The sequence below is a fragment of the Lepisosteus platostomus genome, chromosome 24, assembly GCF_059453375.1.
Source record: "Lepisosteus platostomus isolate fLepPlt1 chromosome 24, fLepPlt1.hap1, whole genome shotgun sequence".
NCBI classification, from domain to species: Eukaryota; Metazoa; Chordata; class Actinopteri; order Semionotiformes; family Lepisosteidae; genus Lepisosteus; species Lepisosteus platostomus.
This window is the reverse complement of record NC_142634.1, coordinates 9618697-9639527: the sequence shown is the minus strand read 5'-3', so window position 1 is coordinate 9639527 and position 20831 is coordinate 9618697. Positions and strand designations below refer to the sequence as shown.

The following is a 20831-nucleotide window of genomic DNA, read 5'->3' as shown; positions in this document are numbered from 1 at the left end:
ACTAAGCTAATTAATTGACAAAATGGGTCAGGGGCATTTATATATAGCGCTTGGTCATACAGTACCTCCAGGCAGGGAGCATTTAATAAAGTTAAGATTTATTTTCTTGGGGGTCACTCCATGTGCTTAATGACTTTATGCACCGCGCCAACCTGATGTGCTGCCAAAATGCGTCTTCCTCTGTCCTGTCGGAGCACTCTGAAGCACTCCATCTCTATGACAATTTATTTCATTAAGCAGCAGGTCGTTTGCACACTTACAAAAAGCAGGATACCCATATGAAGTCTTTTTGAGTGCAAACGGAAAACGCTTCCCTCCCTGATCGCCAGGATAATGTAGCCTGATTTGCAGGAGAGAGAAACCAGCTCGACTGAAGAATTATGGGTATTTAACTGCTTCCCGTGCTCCTATTGCTTTTAAGAGACGCACCAGTATTTTATAGGATTGGAGGCTCCTGGTTTGTGTAGAACCCAGGACTTCAAAGAGACTGATAATATGCAAGAGCAAGACTTGAACACTCGCTGCCTCCATATGGTGCTAGCAGTGCCAAATATCTCATCTGCTTGTGTCACATTTTATTTTATTTTTTTTGCTCACTGTAAAATTGTTGCACCTCCTCTTTCGGATTGTGCTTCACGAAACAACATATTTTCAACATCTAAGAACCACGGCCTTGCTAGCAAATGGGTTCCTGCGGTTAAACTGTAGTGAAGCAGACTAAAAAGTACTGAAGTGCTCACACGGGGTTGCTCGGCGATTTCACTACAAGCTGCAGGTTTCAGAATCCATTGCAACCCACATCACCTGGAGAGACCAAGCTGCAGTGTGACGAGCTGTATCTACCTGGCGTTTTTTTTAACGAAATTACGTATTACTCGTTTCGAGAGCGAAACGTGTCTTAACAGAGCGGGCCATCGACGTGTTTTCGCTGACACGTACGAGGCTTTTAAACCAATTAAACGGAAGCAAGCTCTGTCAGAGAAATAGGAATCACGAAAGCATGGTTTTATGTAGGTGTGAGAAAGAAGAATGCGGTCTGACGCCTTTCTAAATTTGTGCTTTTAATGGCATATGGCACACAACTGCGCAACACTAAATCATGTTGAGCTGTTACAGTAGTTTTGGGAGGGAACCAGAAACGTGTTTGTTAACCATAGTTGAAACCTGCATGTTTTTAACATGAATATTAATTATAATTCTCAATTCTTCAAATGTGCGGGAAATAGGGGTTAGCGTACAACAATTTATAAAGTGTGAACACACCTGAAAGATCTATCGGAACTGGCTTTCACAAGCGTGCAGTAAGTGAAATAAAAAAAAACATTTAACCTATATATCAATCCATTCATAAATTACTGTTACTCTACTCTGAAACAGTAGCCTTCCGACGTACGAGAGGTGGTTGTAACCAATGTTTTGTTTTTTCATTTTGGACAATAATTTCATTTATATAACTGGAAAAATAGGAGAACTTTGAGCTTGGTTAATGCCTAATGTTATTAATAAAGTCCACTAGGTGGCGCTGTCTCCCAATTCCTTTAAAGCTGCACATAATTTATTAATGCTGTTATTCGTACTCATTTCCGAGGTAAAGTTGTATACCCGTTCCAATTAATCACTTGTTATGAATCTTAGAAACGACAGACAACCAGCTCTACAAAGAATAACATAATAAAATAAAGTAAATGCTCTTGAATCACAGTTTACATTCAGTTGATAAATGAAAGCGATTTCTAAAGCAAGAATAAGACCATGTGCATGTTTTTTTTTTAAATACTCTTTTGGAAAAAAGTACGTGGAAATAATACGTGCAATTCAGGATGACAGTAAATAGTATAGTAATTATATTTGAGACATCTGCCATTTTATTGGTGTAATAATGTTGAATAATGAAGGTATTTTTATTCATGTTTTTAACTCATGGAAAGATGAATTACAATAATAGGAAAGAAAACTGCTGTTGCGCAGGTGGAAGGTCATCTTGAATAAAGTCTTTGCTTCTGCAGTCTGAGATCCCCTATCTGCAACAGCAGCATCTCCCTCTGTAGTTTGAGACTTTCATTTCTGTCATTCCTACATGTCCAAGCAAGCACCCCTCACAACTGTGCGTGAAGAGAGGTAGGTGACTGGGTCACTGCCTGCTGGTCGTCAACACGTTTTCCCAACCACAGCTAGGTGACAACGACATCTTTAACATAAGAACACAAGAAAGGTTACAGATGAGACAGGGCCCATCTGCCCCTCTCGTTCCCTTTTAGCAGCTAGTGGACCGGAGGAACTTCTTGAAAGAAGCCAGGGGATCATGTAAGCACTGCTCCTTGTAGGCTGAGGCTGGACCTTAGGTCACTGCACCCCGGACTAAATCTCTGCACCATTGTTATGGAATGCCCTTCCTCAGATTCCTCTTCAAATCTATATCTAAAACCTGCCTTTTTACCAAGGCCTGTGTGTGATTGTCTTACAGTTTGTCTTGTATGTTCTTGCTTCATTTTATTTAGTTTTTCTCATTTCTTCTCTTTTTTGTCTTGATCAGTTTGTACAGCATCTTCGGATTTTGAAAGATGCTTTATTAAATATTAATGATTATTATTATTATTATTGGACTTGGACTCTTTATGCCTCTGTATCTTCACACTCTTTTGAATAATTACCACACTCTGGGTGTCGGATGATCGTAGAGACTGGCCAGGAACAGCCTTCTTTCCAGCCTGCAGGTACAGTAGGTACATTTCTGTACAGAGTCTTTGTTTCACTCATGGCATTTCAGTCAGGTGCTTTTTAAGATTGCTGGAAGCGATTAAAAACCGCACACAAATGCAAACCCGAAAATGTAAATAGCTAAGAAAATATCCAAATTCTCCTCATTAGAGGCGTCTGATAAGCCACATCACTGAAGTCACTACTAAAGAGCAATGTGACAGGAAATAAAAACAGCTCTTTTTGTCCACAATATTGAGGAACATCTTCATAATTCCTGAAAAGCATGACAAATGATCTCACATGTTCAAGAATTAAAATTTTAGCTTGTTCAAATTGAACTGGAAAATCTAAAACTGAATTTCACTGAGATAATATTCACTTATGATGACGTTCTACTTTATATTTATCTAAATTTCTATTAGAAAATGTGATGAAGGTGTCCTCAGAATGTAAATGTAAAAAATATTTAGGAACACAGTATACAGTATTGTGATAGAAGCCACTGTAAAAAAGTGTGTCTAGCACTTGAACTCTTTGTCTTCAAGCTGATTTGCATCTGCTATTACACAGTACACCCTGATCTCATTTACCGAAATGATACTGTTTTTATCTTACAATACACAAACAGGCAACCTGCTACCTTTTAGAACTTGCATCAAATTTCTATTTGACATTTACAGTATATACATAAAGTAAATCTAATATTTAATATTTGGGTTATTACAGTTCAACTTAGACCAGAGCATCTTTTCATTCATTCCACAGAAGTATATTAAAATAAAATTGTAACCTCATGAAGAATTATTGCATCGACAGCGATCTCGATTTTTTACTAAAGCACTGAAATCCAACCATACATCCATTTTCTCACAGCTTTATCTAATCCACTGTACAGGGTTACTGGGGAGCTGGAGCCTTTCCTGGCAAGCAACAGGCTCAAGGGGGTATACACCCTGGACAGGCAGCAACCCATCGCAGAGCACTGAATTCTTATCTGTGAAAAAATTATCTGTGTATAAATACAACGTAAAATATAATACATAACAAAACACTGTATTATAGAGCAGTGGTGAAACCAGTAGATTATCACACAGTTAATGCCTTACTTGAAGATCATTTTAAGTGTTACAATAATTAAAGCATATCACTGCCATCAAATCTAGATTCAGGGAACCAATATAATTCTGTATACTGTCACAGGTCCTATGTCTACATACGTGTAAAAAAAGGCTTTCTCTTCAGTGATTTGTGTTTTTTGAAGTAGCCTGGAGCACTGTGGTATTCTCTCCCACTGTGTGAATGTGCTTGCTTTCTCACAAAAGGAATGAACCCATCACACGGGGAACATACCGAAGAGACTTTTCCTTTTAAAGAGATGCCTGCTGGCCGAGGACGTACCACAAGGATTAAAATACACACAGCAATACAGATGTCACATCACCCGCCCTTAGTTTGTTTATGCTGAATGCAGCTCCTAAGATAATACTTTTTTTTTTGCTTTCAGACACAAATAGCTGCTAGCATTTAGCACTCTTTCCAGCCCCACTCCTCTTTTTTAAGTGTCCTGCTTCAAACTCAGATTTTAACCAACGATTGCTTTTTTTCACTTGAATACTTTTTTAGGATTTTTCTGGTGAGCCTCCCGGCACTGTATTTGTTGTGCACTCTTTATCTCCTCCATATCTACACCAGAAAGACTATCTCATAAAAAATGTCTCTTCAAAAGTAGGAAACATGATATGCAGCATCTTTTTACTTGGTGCATGTGTCTGTTTTTCACACACCATTGTTTCATTAGAGTCTCTTTTTTTGTTCAGCAACTTGGACCTGGCTGATCTTCATTGGATCACTATGAACTTTTAGGCTTGTGTAGAAGTTGGTGGTTAAATTTTATTGTTTCCCGAGACAATAGAGTGCACTGCTCCCGAGAACCATACTGTAAACACTAATCAGACGGATAAAAAATCTTAGCTCTTAGCTCTGTCTTACCTTTCTTTGGAGTGCTCTTTGTCTCACAAGCCTTTTCCTTGGTCTTTTTGGGAGAATCAAAGGCCTTTTTCATTAGTGCCACATTTACCTTCTTCTCCTGCTCACCAGCTGAGTCTCTCATCCCCTCATGCTGTTTTTGACCATCCTGTATGTCGGTCTTTTCTGAGCTTCCTAATTGCAGCTCCTCCTTGGTCTTTTTTTCCTGCACCTGAAGTCCTTTGTGCTGGTGTGGCCCATCTTTGCAGTGCAGGTTGCCTGGAGTAGTTGTGTTTTGGGGCTCAGTTGAGACCTTCATGGGTTCCATGGTATCAGGCTTCATTTTCAAACCAGAATCGTTCTCTGTTATGAATCTTGAACTGGTGTCTTCTAATGTGCATTCGCTTGATGTCTTCTCGCTGAAGCAGGATGCCCCATGTTTGGTGTCACCTTTATCTGGGCCAGATGCAAGATTGACATAGAGGGTTTCTACATCGTGGCATAACCCTTTTGAGTCCACATTTTGCTTGTCACCCTTGACGCCTTCGCATTGTTTAGGTGCGGAGTCCGCATTACCTAGGAGGGTTTCAGAGGTCCCTGCATCCACAGGAGATTCAGTGCTGTCATTAACCTGAATGTCTCCTCTCTGGTCATCATTGATTCCCTGTCCCTGGAAACCGGGTGACACTTCAGAAACCTTTTGATTTTTCAGACAGCTTGGTATCTCTGGAGTACACTCTCCTTCACTTTCAAGGGATTGATCTGCACCTGTAGGATCATGTACTTCTGCCATAGTGGTTTCTTGGATCACTAACAGGGAATCCTGAAGCTCTCCTGCTTTGGCTGCCCAGCTGGATTGTTCTCCTAAGAACTCTGGCGATGGATGTTTTTCCTCTTTTGAACATTTCCCATGCGGATGATCTTCTCCTGACAACTGAATGGTCAGTGTAGAGCTTTTTGCCGTTGCCCTTCCCATTGTCAAACTGTTTCCCACCTTTCGATCTTCCACCTGCGTGCATGAACATGGGCTGGTCTCCCACTGTGTCTTCCTGTCGTGGGGGCAGGCTTCACCCCCAGTTTCATTCTCAGCAGGCTTCAAGTCCTCCTTGTTGTCCTCCATTACCCTTTCCTGAGGGATGAAAGGAGTGTCTGCCTGAGGCCCCTTCTCCGTTTGCTCCTTCAAGTACATTACCATTGGATCAGAGGTGGACGATACCTCCTCGGCTAAGCTTGTACATTCTGCTTTCTCGTGGTCTAAATGGCAGTGGCTATTCACATCCTGATCCTCCTGTGGGTACAATTGTTCACTCGTCCCTTCCTGAGCCATCTCAGCCCCTAATGTGTTTTCTCTGTGCTCTGAAGCAGTCCTCGACCTTCCTTTGGCTTCTGCTGAGTCGTGATGAGTTCCCCGATCCGTGCTCTCAGAGCGTTTGCTCTCACTTGGGCTGCTCTCCGGCTGTTTGGGAGTTCCTGGAACTGAGCTGCCTGGCTTCTCTCCTCCCTCATTGGCAGGGAGGACCGTTACTCCCTGTGTGCTCCCCTCTCTCTGCAGAGCAGGTGCTGCTGGCTCCATGCCTGATGTGTCTTCCGAGCTCGCTGGGTTTCTCTTCACAGCCCAAGTGCCCTGCTCTTCAGATCCACTGGCCCTGCCTTCCTGATGGGCTGAGCCCCCTCCCTGCATTGCAAGTGCACTGTTGCCTCCAGAGGGATTTCCAGAGCTTGAGTCAACCCGTTCATTGTCTGTGCTGACGTCTGGTGCAGCACCACCTGCGCCATCTTCAGGACACTCCTCAGGCGTGTGGTCTGTGTCCAGTTTTTGGCCCATTTTCTTGTCTGTGGAAAACAGACATAGCATTACGCTTGACAAAAAGCAGTCACCTTCTCATGATCTTATGTGTTTGGAATGCCTTCCAGCAGTGTGTTTGACAAAACTGCATGCTCCTTCTCCCACGCCAGCTCTATCTCCCTGGAATGCTGCAGGATTTTAGATAACTGTGTTGGCGTTACTCGAGACCAGGTTTGATGGTAGTTCATAAATGAACTAATCATCAGGTTATAACAACTAGAGAGTAAGATGTAAAGGGAAGAAAAAGAATCCCTACCAGAAACATGTAAATTTTTTTCTAGTGCAATAAACAGTGGGAAGGAAGCAGAAAAAATACAAAGGATAACTAAATAATTAAGTTGATTTCTCGTTTAACTCATAGGGTATATAAGGTTGTTTATCTCTAAAAAAACTTAGAACACATTAAAACATTTAGACTACATATTAATATTTTTGTAAACAAAACAATCTTGCAAAAAAACATTTTTCGCCCACTCTTTTTGAAAAGCAGTGCTTGCTAAACTAGTATTCAAATCACTGTAAATGATTATAAATACTATATTGAGGCTTTATGAAAAAAAAAGACTTGAACAACATACTGTGTTATTAATATGTACTGGCAATGGATTATCACTTCCTGAATATGTCTGAAGCAAAAAGCTTAAACAAAACCTAAACTATTCGTCAGATCCATAGAGAGTGGGTATGTCTGAAAAGTACTGCAGTCTGACACAAACTTTACATGCTTCACATTGTGCCCACTGCTGAGTGATTGATTTTCAGGCTTGCTGGGAGACACAGATTCCTCAAAAGGACTAACTTCAGCCAGGAGTTCTTTAGGAAGACATAAGAACATAAGAAAGTATATAAATGAGAGGGGGCTTTTGTTTCAGCTAGGAGTAGCAAACAGGCCCAAAGTCCTTCACTGGGTTACTGATCACTGCAAATGTTACAAACTCTTTAAAACCCCTGTAAACAATATGTTTAATCACCTGACAAGCTCTTTCATTAGTGCAGTGCGGGGAAATAATTGTTTGGGGTAAGATACATAATGGACCGCTGATAAGTCCAGAAGCCTATGAGATCATCTGGAACAGACCAATATGGAGTTATTTCAAGGTAGCCTACAAGGGATGAATTCTGTATTTTCCTTACATACATCTGAGTTCCATTTGTATTTGAGTTAAACCAGCAATCATTTTTGTCACCTAACAAATTGGCTTTCTTGAACTGACCTTCCGATCGTCCAATAACTGAAAAAAACAAATACTGACATCAGCTTGTGCTGTGTCAATCCCCCGTTTCTCAGGCCAAATCGGTCTTTACATTGTCAGCATCTGGACAGCTGTGGGTGACTGAGAATCCAATCGCAGCCCCTCATCTGTGCAGCCATATCGAGGTTGAAAAGTGACATCATCTCAGTTTTATTTTTCCAGCTTAGCTGGTGAAAACAGTTGCCCCTCATTAAAATGTTTATTCTCCATCTCACATCATAATGCTGGTGTCTGAAAATCACAGCCCCGGGCTGGTTTAGATGAGCTCTCCCCCTCCCTCTGCTAAAACCAAGAATTGTATCTGACAGAGAAAAGATCTTTTCGCTACACAGTGAACACATTGTTACAGTGACACTCTGTTCCCAGTGAATCCTCCTGCCCCTCCTTCTTAAGTCAGCTCGTTCCTCATGTGATACAGTAGGTTATTTACCAGTGATGCATCATTAGAACCTTTCTGAAGAAAAATGTGCTTTTCATAGAAATACTAGACGAAAGGCCATAACATCTCAATTATTCAGTCTTTGGTTTCCTATAATCATAAGGCTCCAATGATTATAATACAGATAGCATATTGCAGAGTTCCACGTATAAACAGATGTATTTTAATACGAATTTTAGGGGTATTCATCCACAAATCCACATGCTTGCAGCTTGTCTGTTAGGACATCATTCAGCATCTTCTTGTTTGAGTTCTAACAGTTAGACAGATACATTGCATATGTAATTAGTTCAGGCATTACATTTGTCACCACTGCAGATATTTACAATAATCCTTTTCTGATTCTTTCAACATATACTGATGCTAAAAACCACATTATCTAGCAGCTCTCAAGACTGTTAGGCAGCAACTATTCAGTATCTAGAAAAAACATTTTTTTGATCATTTTAATTAAGGTAATGTGCTAACTGAGCACTCTGGTAGGAGTGTGCTCAGTACTGGCTCTGTGTACATCTGTCTTGAAGGAAACACAAGCTTGTCTCTAAAGACTTTGGAAGTGCATGGTGGGTATATAATTCAAAAGCAGTAAAAGACCAGAACCAGGATATATTCCAGAGGACATATTCCAAAGGAGACCAGGACTGCATCATGTCTCATTTTTAACGCCAGGGCCAAAAATTGTCCAATGTGAGGGATGCCAAGTCCCAATTAGCCATCCCCAACAAGTTTAATGTTTTCTAAAAAACTGCAGCAATCAGAAATTATTGGCGGCTCTGAGGCTAGAAAGTCTTCTAATTGACAAGCAATAATTAAAAGCTATAGCCAAAGTCTTGCTACCTCTGGGATCCAATCTCAACCCTGCTCTACTGTCTCATCAAGCACTGTAGACACCCTGCTTAAGGCGGATCACTTGATTCCCTTGTGCTTCGATCCTTGCAAGTGCAGAAGCCTAAAATGGCAAGAGGACACAGCCTGGCAGGGTAAACCAAGAGTTAGAAGGCACAGATATTCCCCTCTGGAATTCCCCAGCTGTACATTTTCAGCTCCTCAGACGCATCCAAATCCTGTACAGAGATTTTCAGCGAGTAGTGAGATCACAGCATTTTTAAAAGTTTGCCAAGAGAGACACTTACCAGTGTGGATGCAGCAGTAAGCAGCTTGCAGTCTGTGGACTATAGAGCCCCTATTGTCGGATAGTCCGCTTCTGACTGTCAGGCAGGGACGCTCACTTGCTTTAACTTTTCTGCTCATCTGTGATGTCAGACTTCATTTGCCTAATGCAATCAGTTACCCTTTGACTTTTCTTTTCTCAGTCACTCTTTTTAATACTATCTTCCAGGGTACACTGGTGTGACTAGATTTCAAAACACACGACACTTACTCTGTCCCTGCCTGCCCATCATCTGCTTAAAAGACTTGACATATTTTCCACCAGTTTCAATTGTTTACCAATTCACGTTTTCGAGACCTAACTTCTTTATTTGTTCAAATAGTTATATTTCTGAAAAGTTCACATTTGAACTAATTTTAACATATACTTGATGATTAGTCAGGAACATTACAGTGACAGCTCTTCAGAAGATGTTGAAAATTGATTTTTCAATAGAATCATATCTCCTTTATCACATAATACCATTCAACATAATAGTGTGCTAGTTCACATTGCCAATAATGTATATGGTCCTATTGCACTTAGTATCTAAACAATTCAGGGTTCTCTGTCTTATGGACCCATACATTCTATTCTATTATATACATTTTAACTCATGGAATACTGGAGTTTTAGAATACAGACAGAACAGGGCTAATAAATCATGTCATGTTAATAAGGCAATTATGCAAAATATCTTCCGTACTGCAGATTTTTAAAACTGCAAATGATAAAATCACACAATAGACCAATGTTGTTTTTCATGAATCATACTTCATGGTTTTTCTTCAGTGTGTCCAAGAAAACATTTATTCTCTCTGACTCACTACACGAATTAGAAGTCCACAAATAACCATTAACATGCTATTCCTCTTGCTAGCCCCTTCATAGTAAATACAAGGGACATTTATTCATTTTTAAGTTAATACAGCATTATGAGCCCAAATGTTATATTTCCTACTAATTTTAGAGTGCAAAGACAATGTTTTCTGGTTTCAGCCATTAAAATGCATATGCTGACTAGTCATGTGTGCATCCAGGCGTACAAAATCTGATCCAGACGAAATTAGGACACAAGCTATCTCTTCAGTGCCTCACTAGAACCTGGATTTCCAAAGACAAAGCTCGAAGAACTGACCTGTCAATGCTACATGTTTACATCACTCACTTCTCCGAATCCCTGGTCTTGTGATTGCTGTGAGGGAGAAAGTAGGAGGACCTGCAGCCTGACTGGTGTCTTACAACCCCAACAGCCAGGCGTGGTGACGAAGCGCCTCTCTTATTCAACGTCATTAAGTGAGTGACGGCCAGGGGCACTGAGAGAAATGTTTGCTGCAGCCCTCATGGAGAATTGAATTGCATGTTTTCTTCCAGAAATGCTAAGAAACTGTATTTTTCTGGACAGACTTCTCAGCCTGTCATACCTGTTTTTCCCTTGTTCATGTCTCCTACGCTTCAGGAACCAAAGGCTGAAATGTGTGTTGCATCACTCTCTGGGTGAAGCTCTGCACCAGCCTGCTTTTTGGAATTATGCTGACCCACTTTTTGTTTTGCAGAAAGAAATGTCTCATTGGCAATCTCAAGCATTGAGCTCCCTTGAGCTGCAGCTGTCCTCATTTAAACTGCCTAGGTAGACTGTCTGCTTCATCTGTCCATGGGCCTTCCATAACACAGCCATGACAGCCCTGTTCCTGCCTTTGCTATAAGTGCTGCACGCCACCTCATGACGGCGGCTGTGAGCAAAAGGAAGATATGGTCTGTGCAGCCACACCAAGAACTTGGTGTTGGTGTTTTATGAGGGGTCTGCAAGGGCAGTGTGGCACAAACCTCCTCGAAGCATTTGTATTTGAAAGTAAGAGCAAAGAAGTTCCAATCTGAAGTTTTTAAGCAGCTGGCAAGCTAGTATCTGAGGCAAGAGGTCTTGACTCTTGTACTCTCTGCACACTGACTCTCTCTGTCAGGTGGCACTGGAGACATACAGTATGAGCAAAACAAACTACTGCTATTCCTCCTGTCTGCCGTGAAAGGCTTTACCGGTGCAGACAAAGCCCTGCCAGACTGGGAGGAGAGAGGAAAAACATGAAATGTGTTTTTCGCAGGTCTCCGTGGCAACTCGACAACAGGATACTTCTCCAGATAATAAAACAAAGGGAGAGTTATGGTTCCGATGGCAGCAGTAGTGCTCACCGGTGCTCAGGGCCTAGGGGTCAGGAGAAAGCTGGCTCATTGCTCTTGGGAGATCGCTTGCTCTTCACACCAGGGGGACGCCAGGGTTTGTCTTTAAATGAGCTCCGTACAACATCCGAGGTCTCTGCCTTTCTCCAGTTCAAGAGTTGATATGGACTGCTCTGGAATGACAATTGCAGCAGGCCACGTAGTGTGACCCTCAGAGTCTTGGCTTCCCAGGATTTTGCAAATAAGTGGAACCTGATCAACCGTCTTGTTCAGCAGCCAAACTCGACAGCCTTTAAAAGACAGGCCTTTCCCATTTGCACCTTTTACGTTTTCCTTGCCTTTAGGCAGTTGTGGAACCCAAGTAAGAATCTTTCCTGGCATAACTGTGCCCCTGAGCTGGAACTAATGTTGCTCGTAAAAAGCAAAAGCTCATAAAGAAGTCTGGCAAGACTGCACCTTTATTTTTGCAAATCACCCAATTTACAAATGAGGGCAATGAGATGGTTACGTTCTATAAGTTGATATTTAAAAAGAACAGCTTACCGAATGATGCTTATTTCCAATTTCAGAAGAAATTGAAGTGCAATAACTAATTGAAGTGATGCTCACCGTCTGCTCAATGGGCATGCACTGTACTTGTGTTTTTCACTTATTTCTTTATTCTTGAGAATTGGAATAGTCTAAAAGAAATGTAGAAATAACCCTGGTAAACAGGATTACAATGTTGTAAGCATATAAAAATGTATTAAAAACCCAAAACCCTTGTATTTTACACATGCAGGAGCCATTACACCTCCAGTTTATTAGGAACCATGGCTATAAAGGTCTCACAGTTTCCATCTTAGTAATAACTTTAAACCCACAATCGTAAGTTAATGGCATGCCAACAGCCTGACAGCCAAATATTAAATATTCCAAGAACTGTAAAATTGCAATGGTTGTTACCAAGGTACACAGCAAACAAAGATGCTATTTTAAGAGGCCGGCCACACACTATCATACAATGCATTGCCAGGTTTCTTATGTTTTTGTGTAGTGCAACCAAGAATGACTGTGATGAATGCCAACCCCCGAGCCACGAGCTGCAGTCCTGACCCAGCGTCTCGGCTTGCATAACCCCCTCAGGGCTCCCAAGGTGTACCGGTAGTCCCCTTTTGGAGAAGCCTGCTCAGTCCCAAAAAACAGTCCTTCACAGAGGTATTAGTTCCCAAAAGATCTTCTGCTCCTCTTCACACGCGGATCAACTCTATTCCACCTAGAGAGATGGAACAGATTAAGTCCTGACGAACTTCCGAATTTTCCATTTCTCTTCTTGCCTATCCAATATAACTCCTTCCTCTCAATCCCTAGCACCTCTGGTGCACTCAACTGGGCTCTCCCATCTCTGGCCACACTTCCCTTTCCCAGGAAGAATCCTGTCCCATTCCTACTCTGGGACCTCCTGGAACACTCAACTGGGCTCACCCTTACACTGGGAGACATGTTCCACATCTCTTCCGAGACCTGCTGGCGCCCAAATACAAACACTATAAAATATGGTCACAGATGCGGTGGACCACCTACAGTATGCCTATGTCCACTTCTTGCCCTGTAAAAATCATCACCTATTAATGCACTAAAATTAATACTGAATTTGATGTAAAAATACTAATATTGTTACGAACAAAATTGTATATTTTGCAAATATTTTAATTACTTAAAAAGTTCAAGTGAAGAATGGAGCTGCTTAGACTTGCTTTAAGAAAGATTACTAGATCAGCTCGCGGACCACCAGTTGTCCACGGACCACACTTTGAGAACCACTGATCTGGTACACTACAAGGGCTACAGAGAATTCAAATGAATCCAGGCATACAGTACACATTAGAGACACTACTTAATTCTCTCTGTGGATCCATCTTTCTTTATTGAATCCATCCATAACAAAATCCTTGCAAGTCTGCATTAGATCTCTCCAACTTCTCAAACCTCAGATGGACCTAGAACTGCCAGCTGGCTGTGGATGCTGATGCTAAAACTCGCTACAATAATGCTTTTGCCCTTAGAGACAGCTCCATGCCCTCTCCACCTGACTGCTGCTGATTGAGGAATGTCCCAGGTAAGCACAGGGCCAATCACCTGAATCCTTTCCTGCCTGTGGAATTCCATTCCCCTGGAGTTCAATCCGTTGGCCAAGGCTGGTGTGTCCAATTTACTGCAGAGAAGGAAGAGGCTTTACCTAAGCCCCAGGTTGCTCCATAACACTGGCATATCATTAATAAATTTCATATGTAAAAAAAATAAGAGATCGCACGTAAAGAAGCCATTCGGCCCAACTTAGTTATTTAACCTACAGGCAGAGAAGTGATTCGATTGATTTTTTGAAGCGGGCAGGGCATTAGCTTTTGAAAACATGGCCCGTGTAGCTTTTTCCCCCACAGCCCTTTTGTGTAATTAATAGCCTCTGGTTCTAAAAACACTCCCACCACGCCTTGCTTGACATTCCTGAACAATTGAAGAGATTCCCATATTGGGCTGCGTCTGCTTGCACAGGCTGTACAGAAACAGGTAAAGGTTCATTCAAAAAAAGTGTTTCGGCTGTGAGGCCTTCAAGTGCTTCTTTCTTCATTTCTAAACAGTGCTGTCCTCAGTTCTTAAGAGTCCAGGAAGTCCAGTTTTAAACTGCTCCATTTTAGCTAAAAGAGGGCCAAAAGAATTGTTTATAAAGGTACAGTAAAATGTGAAATGGGACTATTACCTTTTAAAGAACTGTAAGACTACTCATTGCACTTGTGCAATTGGTTTGTTACCATACCCTCAGTGGTTCCAACACTGCCTTTTCTTTTTGCTAACACAGCCTTTACACAGCATTTCAGCTGTGCTGTTCCAATATTCTGCATAGTCATCATAGACGAAGTAAAGATCATCTACCTCCAAAAAAATACACTTAAAACCCACTCAACATTTTAGATATTTATAATTACACAGCACCCGATCTTCACCCTAATGAAGTTCTTATGCATTAAGTATTTATGTTAAACACCCCCTGGTGATGTATTTACTGTACACTAGTGTGGTCAGTAATAACTAGTGGGTGCTTGTGATCGGCTATCGGCATGTCATGTTTTTTTCCTGACTGATAAAAGACGAAAGACAAATGTTTCAGGGAAAATGAATCAATTTGGCTAAATGAAAAAAATTTATTTCCATAATAAACACATACAGTACATTGTTTTAACAAATGTAAAAAAAAGTGCAATATGCATTCAAACTACAGCAAATTTACAGTACAAAAAACAAGTTACTGCATACTTAAATATAAAAAGAAAATGGTAACAAAAATGGTAAAACATCCAGACAGAAAAAGTCACTATTGAAGTGATCCTTTGCATTTTTCTTCTAAGGACCCACAGTAATCTTGATCAAGCAATCTGTTGATGAAAACAGTAGATGGTATGGCCACATATGGACTGCACTACAGTCCTTGCTACACTAAGACTTCAGCATCAGGAGTGCACAGACATATCCTGGGCGTTTCAAGTCCTGAGAGCCTCATTCCCAAACCAACCCTTTCAGTATCTTTCATGTGGTGTGCATTCCAACCCTCACAGAGAGCTCCAGCCTCCTCCGACATCAGAGGAAACCAAAACTGTTTTGACTGAACACCCCCCCCCCCCAAAAAAAAAAGGTAATTATGGCTAATGAGTATAGCAAGATAAGGGTATTGTAAGAAGGGATCCGGCAACAATTGCAAGTGAAGTTCTGTAACAAAATATCCCCATGATGCCCTGCACTACCTTACCCCAGAAACGAACTGAAGTGAAAACAAATGAAGCAGCCAGTTGCCACAGCAGCTGTAGGACTACTGAACCCAGCTAGTTGAGGAATAACGCTGGGGAGGAGGGGTGTCCCTTTCCAGACACCCTCCCCGAGATCCTCCTTGACAGCCAACAGTACGACACAACAGCATACACATACACACATAGCACAACGCCTATCGTATCATGAGTTAAGGCACTTATGTGTAAATATAAGAAAAAATAGACGAATAAAAGCAGTAACAATGGAACACAAAGCAGCAGCACTGGTCATGCAAAAACACAGAGCAGGGCACAGCAGCTGCACTGAAATGAATGGCAAAGGGGCAGACTTCCATTTTCCAGAGCACACTTCAAACGTGTTGGCATCGTTTCGCGTTGCAGTACCTGGGATCGTGCTCATTGGCAACCAAAAGCACACACACCAGTGGCATGAACTGAACCCTGCTGTGACTGGCGAGGCAGCAGGAGGGGATTAGGGCAGAGAGGCTGGTATTGGATAATTTAGTTTGAGAGAGAAGCCAGATCCGCTGCAGAAATGATCACACCTCTAACCCTGCACGTCAGTGACATGGGTTCGGAAATATAAGTAGTCTACAGTACAGATGACCACACTGTTAAATACAGAGTCAGGATGACAACCACAATAGCCTCAACTGTAACCACAAAGCAGAAGTAAGATACTTGGGTATGTGTGTGTACATATATAAACATGCATACTGTATGTGAATGTCAGTATAATACAGATGTAGGAATAAAATATATAGGCCTATATATATATACAGACACACACATTGCAAGCTTTGTAAAGAACTGCTAAAAACAGTGTAGAAACTAATAACCCTGATCTCACTGCACATTTGTCTCCTGATATCCCTTAAACCCAGATCTGACTGGCATTTGTTGATTTGTAACTCTTCTTATGGTTTCTTCATCTACCTGCAATATCACATACGTACGTGGAAGAGAGGTATGTATGCAAAAGTGTATACAGTCTTCATTGTTCCTAATGACCACAAACTATTTTTAAATATTTCACAGTAATTTTGTAACGCCTGTGTTACTCGCATGCACACACACAGAACTGACACACTTGAAATACACCGATTTGACTGCATAGTGAATGGTACAAAATAAAAAAAGAAATTCAATGGCAGAATAGCGTCAGATTGCATACAAAATTCCTATGAACAGATCTGCATATTATGTGCCAATACATAAACATAATAAATACAAAATAAATAAATAAATTAAAACATTGGGTGACTTGGAGAACCGACACAATCTGAATTACACAAAAGAGGACTTTGTCTCTATAGTGCAGTACAGGGGCTGTAGTTTCAAGAATTTCCAAGCATGTAACCTCACAGGCTAAAGAAAAGGTCACCAGGTTTAGGAATCGGGTTCAGATTAGATTTGTACACCCTTTTTAAAAAGCCTGAAAGTCTGGACTATGTAAATAATAGACATCTCCCTTCCCTACACAAGGCCCAAATTCAGGTAAAATGTATGTGAAGTATAAAAATGCAGTAATCTCTTCCGAAAGAATAAGAAATGGGGTTTTTGTTAGTGTCTTAGACAGTCAACTAAAGTAAAAAAAAAGGCTGCATTTTACAATCTACCAGTATTGACCGAAATATCTATGGAACAATTTATCTTAGACCGAGTTGCCAAATCGGACTAATCCAGCAAACGGGCTAACCTTTGTATTGCTACTGTAGGACAGAATACTTCGATTTCACCAGGACATCCCACTACAATAGAAAGGCTATGGGATGAAGTAAATCTCGATGGAAGGAATTTCATTTCATGTAATGCAGTGGTTTGAGCTCAAATCTATATTACAAAGTATTTGGAATTAAGAGTGATCTTGTTAACCAGTGTACAGGACAGTAGAAATTGCCCAAACGCACAGCTCCAGAGGGTACAATAGCTGTAAAAGAGCTGTAACTAGTGATGTGATAACGAACCAGTGACGATCAAAATCCTTTAAGAATACCCATCAACAATGTAATCATAATACTTTTGATTAGCCAGCACACCTATAAGATTACAGTATCATAATCCTCATCTGGGTCAAATGTCCAGTTAACTATCAGCCACCTGCAGAACAGATTAGAAACTTTCTACAATGGATTCAATAACTGCTTTCACTGACACTGGTCTATTGTAACCACAGCTGTTTCAGTGTTTCAGCTCCAGGTCTAGACATTACTCTTTAGATAAGTACTGTCAGGATGGAGCACCACTGTAGTTCTATGCAGCACAAGCCCAAATTAGTACTTGTATGTTTGTTTTAAAAAATAAGATGGTATTCACAGCAAACCCTGAATGAAACCTCATGATAAACTTTTAAAAATAAATTTGAACTCCGTTTTCAGAAAACTGATTAGCCTTTTGGTGACAGAATGTTATTTTTGTGTCTCCCTCTGAATTGTTACCTATTTGATATGACAGTCTTCTTGATGGGTCACAAGTACCATCTTATCCAAGTCTTCAGCAGATGAAAGATTAAAAAAAGATAGTCTCTACAACCTTAACATCTACAATTAAAAATCTGACACCCTATGTAGTAGAGAAAGACATTCTGTAAAGTGATCAACAACTCTAAAAAACGTTTTTCTTAAACTGGTCTTGAATGTGGATGAACAACATTTTCACAGACCTTATTTCTGAATTGCTGGTTAACACAAACTGTGATTCCGTTTTGTAGTCACGTGCCCAGGAAAAACTACAACACCCAAACATTTATCCTATTCTGAAATATTGGAGGTAGAATGGTCCTAGAATTTTGAAACAAAACAAACGGAAAAATGAAAAAAAGATTATGTCCTTAAAGCTGCAGAGAAACGGGGCACTACACTGCAAGACTGCTCTGCACCTGACACTAGCCTTGGAGAAAGGGCTTCTGTTCTGAACCACCAGTCTTCATGAACACTGCCTACCTCAAAATCGGACACTGAGGACCAACCAGAGTTTCAAAAAGGCATTGGTTCATCCAGAAAAACGTTTTAGGCAGGGAAAGAAAAATGTCAGTTTCAAATGGCTGCAGGATTTTAAAATCTAGAACAGTATTTCCTTGTTTCCTGGCCCTAATATCCTATTGTCAGCTGTAAGGAAATAGTTTGAGTTGTATGGCTTGGGTGGACACTACATCTTCATGGCCATGCTATCAAGTGGGCAACCTATATAGTTATTGCAATGAAATTAAGTAAGCAAAACATGGTGCCCAATAACCTTCTCTCATTTGCATCTTTCAGGAACCTAAATATATGATGAGATTCACTAGTAGTTTCTTTCTTCTTTAATAGGAGATATTGATATGCTGTCTGTATCCTATTTAACACACCCTGTTGAGTCAGTTTCTGAATTTGACAGTCAAAAAAAAAACTTGCACTGATGATTGGCTCTGATGACGTTCAACCCTTATGATAAATCCCACAGGAATAAAGTAGGTGGTTTACAAAGTGGTGAAAGAGACCAGGACTCATTTTTACAACCTGGTACCCCTGGCACTAAGATTAAAACAGAGCTTCTGCTGATTAAGAGACAGTTCTTTCTCCTCCACATTACCAGTGGGGAAAGCCTATGCTGTGTAGCGCATATTATAAACCAGAAAGCAAACGTAGTCCAAGTCATTACATGGAACCCTAACTCCTAAAATGCTGAGTACCACTAGAAAAAACAGCCAGAACGAAGAAGCATTCTTTAAACGTTCTTCTTATTTGAAGACTGTTTTACTAGAAAGCCTTTTCTTTCCTTCTTTTTAAAATGGCTAAAATATTGAACCCAGAGAATATGCTAAAAGTCTTATCTAATTTTTGAAATTCAGAACTGGCAAGACGGCAAGAACAGGAAGAAAGAACCTGGACTGCAAATCCTATTGCTGGTCTCATGGCACCCTACAGAGAATGGCAAAGCACAGTCCTGCTGAGGTTCACTTGCACACATTCATAGCGCTCCATGCGGGAAAAGCCTGATACCAGAAACCACCTATCAGCAATATTTGGATTTTTAAAAATATGATGTGGAATTATATTAATATATATAATATGTATATATATTACACGTTTTCTTAAAATTTTTATAATTTTGCATGCTCGGTCTCACTCAACAAATGCCTTTTCTTACTAATGACAAGCAAGGCAGGAGTGCTATCACTCCCGATGAACATCTAAGCTGAAAGAGATCAACTCTGAGGAGGACATCCAGGACTGCTCCCAATCAGCGGTTTTGTCCAGCTTCCTTGGATCAGCGTGGCTTTGACTGGGTGGGAGCCTGGTACCAACCAGCTCTCGGCGTTACTGGCTTCAGCAGACGTGGAGAACAAGATGGTGTTGGCGTCTGATGAGGAGCAGGCGGAAGACAGATCCTCAGAAGAGAAGGTGAGGCTGCCCAGCTTGGCCAGGGAGTTGGACCTCTTCAGCTTGGAAGACACGGTCAGCCCAGCCAGACGCAGCCTGGTCTCGATCTCCTGGGTGCGTTGCTTGACCAGGCCAGGCTTCCCTCTCACGCTGTGCAGGCTCTCGGTGCTGGAGCTGCGCGTCAGCGTGGAGCCGTGTGGGGAGGAGACGGGAGTCAGCCCACCCACCGTCTTCAGGATGTCATTTGGCAGAGATTCCGTGCCCTCGAGACGGCCAACACAAGGCGTGGAGGTTTTGTGGCAGGCCTCCGGTAAAGTATGGGAGTCGATCTCCATGTCCTCCACTGTCTCTATCCCATCCGGCTCCTCAGAACAGGTGTCCATTTGCTCTGGAAGTTGGCTGCATGGTTTGGGGGACTCCAAGGAGAGACTTGACAGCTTTTCCAGCTCCTTTGTGTGCTTGCGGACCAACCCTGCCTTCTGGAGCTGCATTATGGACTCCTGATGCTGCATCACATAACTGGGCACTATGGGTCTCTCCGCCTCTAGACTGAGCTTTAGCAGACTTAAATCTTTAGCAGATTTTCCAGAACCCTTTCTGTGCTCTACTTCAGACAAATCATTCATGGACTCGGCCTCGAACTCCCCGTGCTGGTCTCGGGGCAGCTCGTCGCAGTTCATCGGCGAAACCTGTTGATGGCGATAGGCTTCCATATGTGCTGCCGATGCCGAAATACCACTGTTGGCACAGTTACTCGGTGAACAGCGTCTACTGGTGGTCCTGCACAGCCCGGACAAAGGTGACATGTTGGAAATGGTGGCGTGTTCGGCTAACGCGGAGCCAGAGTTCTGCACGCAGATGTTTGTGATGCTACACATTTGCGCAGGGTTAAGGCGATGGGCACGCTCCACAACCATGGGCTCACAGAGCTGGCTTTTTGGGGAATGCATGCAGTCTGTACAGGCCTGGTACGGAGGCTTGATTTTGTATGTGTTCCTGGTGTTAGCACTGTCCTAAAATAGAAGGACAAAAAAGGAGGAAAGAAGAAATGTGTGGTCAAGAGTTGCAGAGAAGAATGTTTTTTTGATTTTTCTGTACCTGTTTTTAATAAAAAGCCACAACACAGCTGCCAGGCACGGTCA

The 20831-nt window shown here is 41.6% G+C and overlaps 2 protein-coding genes across 7 annotated transcripts in view; both read right to left on the bottom strand.

The window, feature by feature from the left end:
* LOC148641581 (coronin-1C-A) overlaps positions 1-6543 on the bottom strand; it is a 58957-nt gene extending 52414 nt beyond the window's left edge. Inside the window, exons 1-2 of one of the 2 annotated variants that reach the window (XM_088618619.1) lie at positions 4690-6543; positions 3405-3694 (exon numbers count right to left, since the gene is read on the bottom strand). In XM_088618619.1, the coding sequence (XP_088474745.1) occupies positions 3576-3694; positions 4690-6520 (1950 nt within the window). In that variant the 5' untranslated portion in view covers positions 6521-6543 and the 3' untranslated portion in view covers positions 3405-3575. Of the gene's footprint in view, positions 1-3404; positions 3695-4689 lie in introns of those variants that run through there. The other variant, XM_088618618.1, reaches the window with a different exon arrangement.
* Positions 6544-14687: 8144 nt separating this feature from the next.
* Positions 14688-20831, bottom strand: part of ssh1a (slingshot protein phosphatase 1a) — a 36545-nt gene continuing 30401 nt past the window's right edge. For all 5 annotated transcript variants that reach the window (XM_088617638.1, XM_088617641.1, XM_088617640.1 and 2 more), the window contains one exon: positions 14688-20702. In XM_088617638.1, the coding sequence (XP_088473764.1) occupies positions 19515-20702 (1188 nt within the window). In that variant the 3' untranslated portion in view covers positions 14688-19514. The remainder of the gene's footprint in view (positions 20703-20831) is intronic.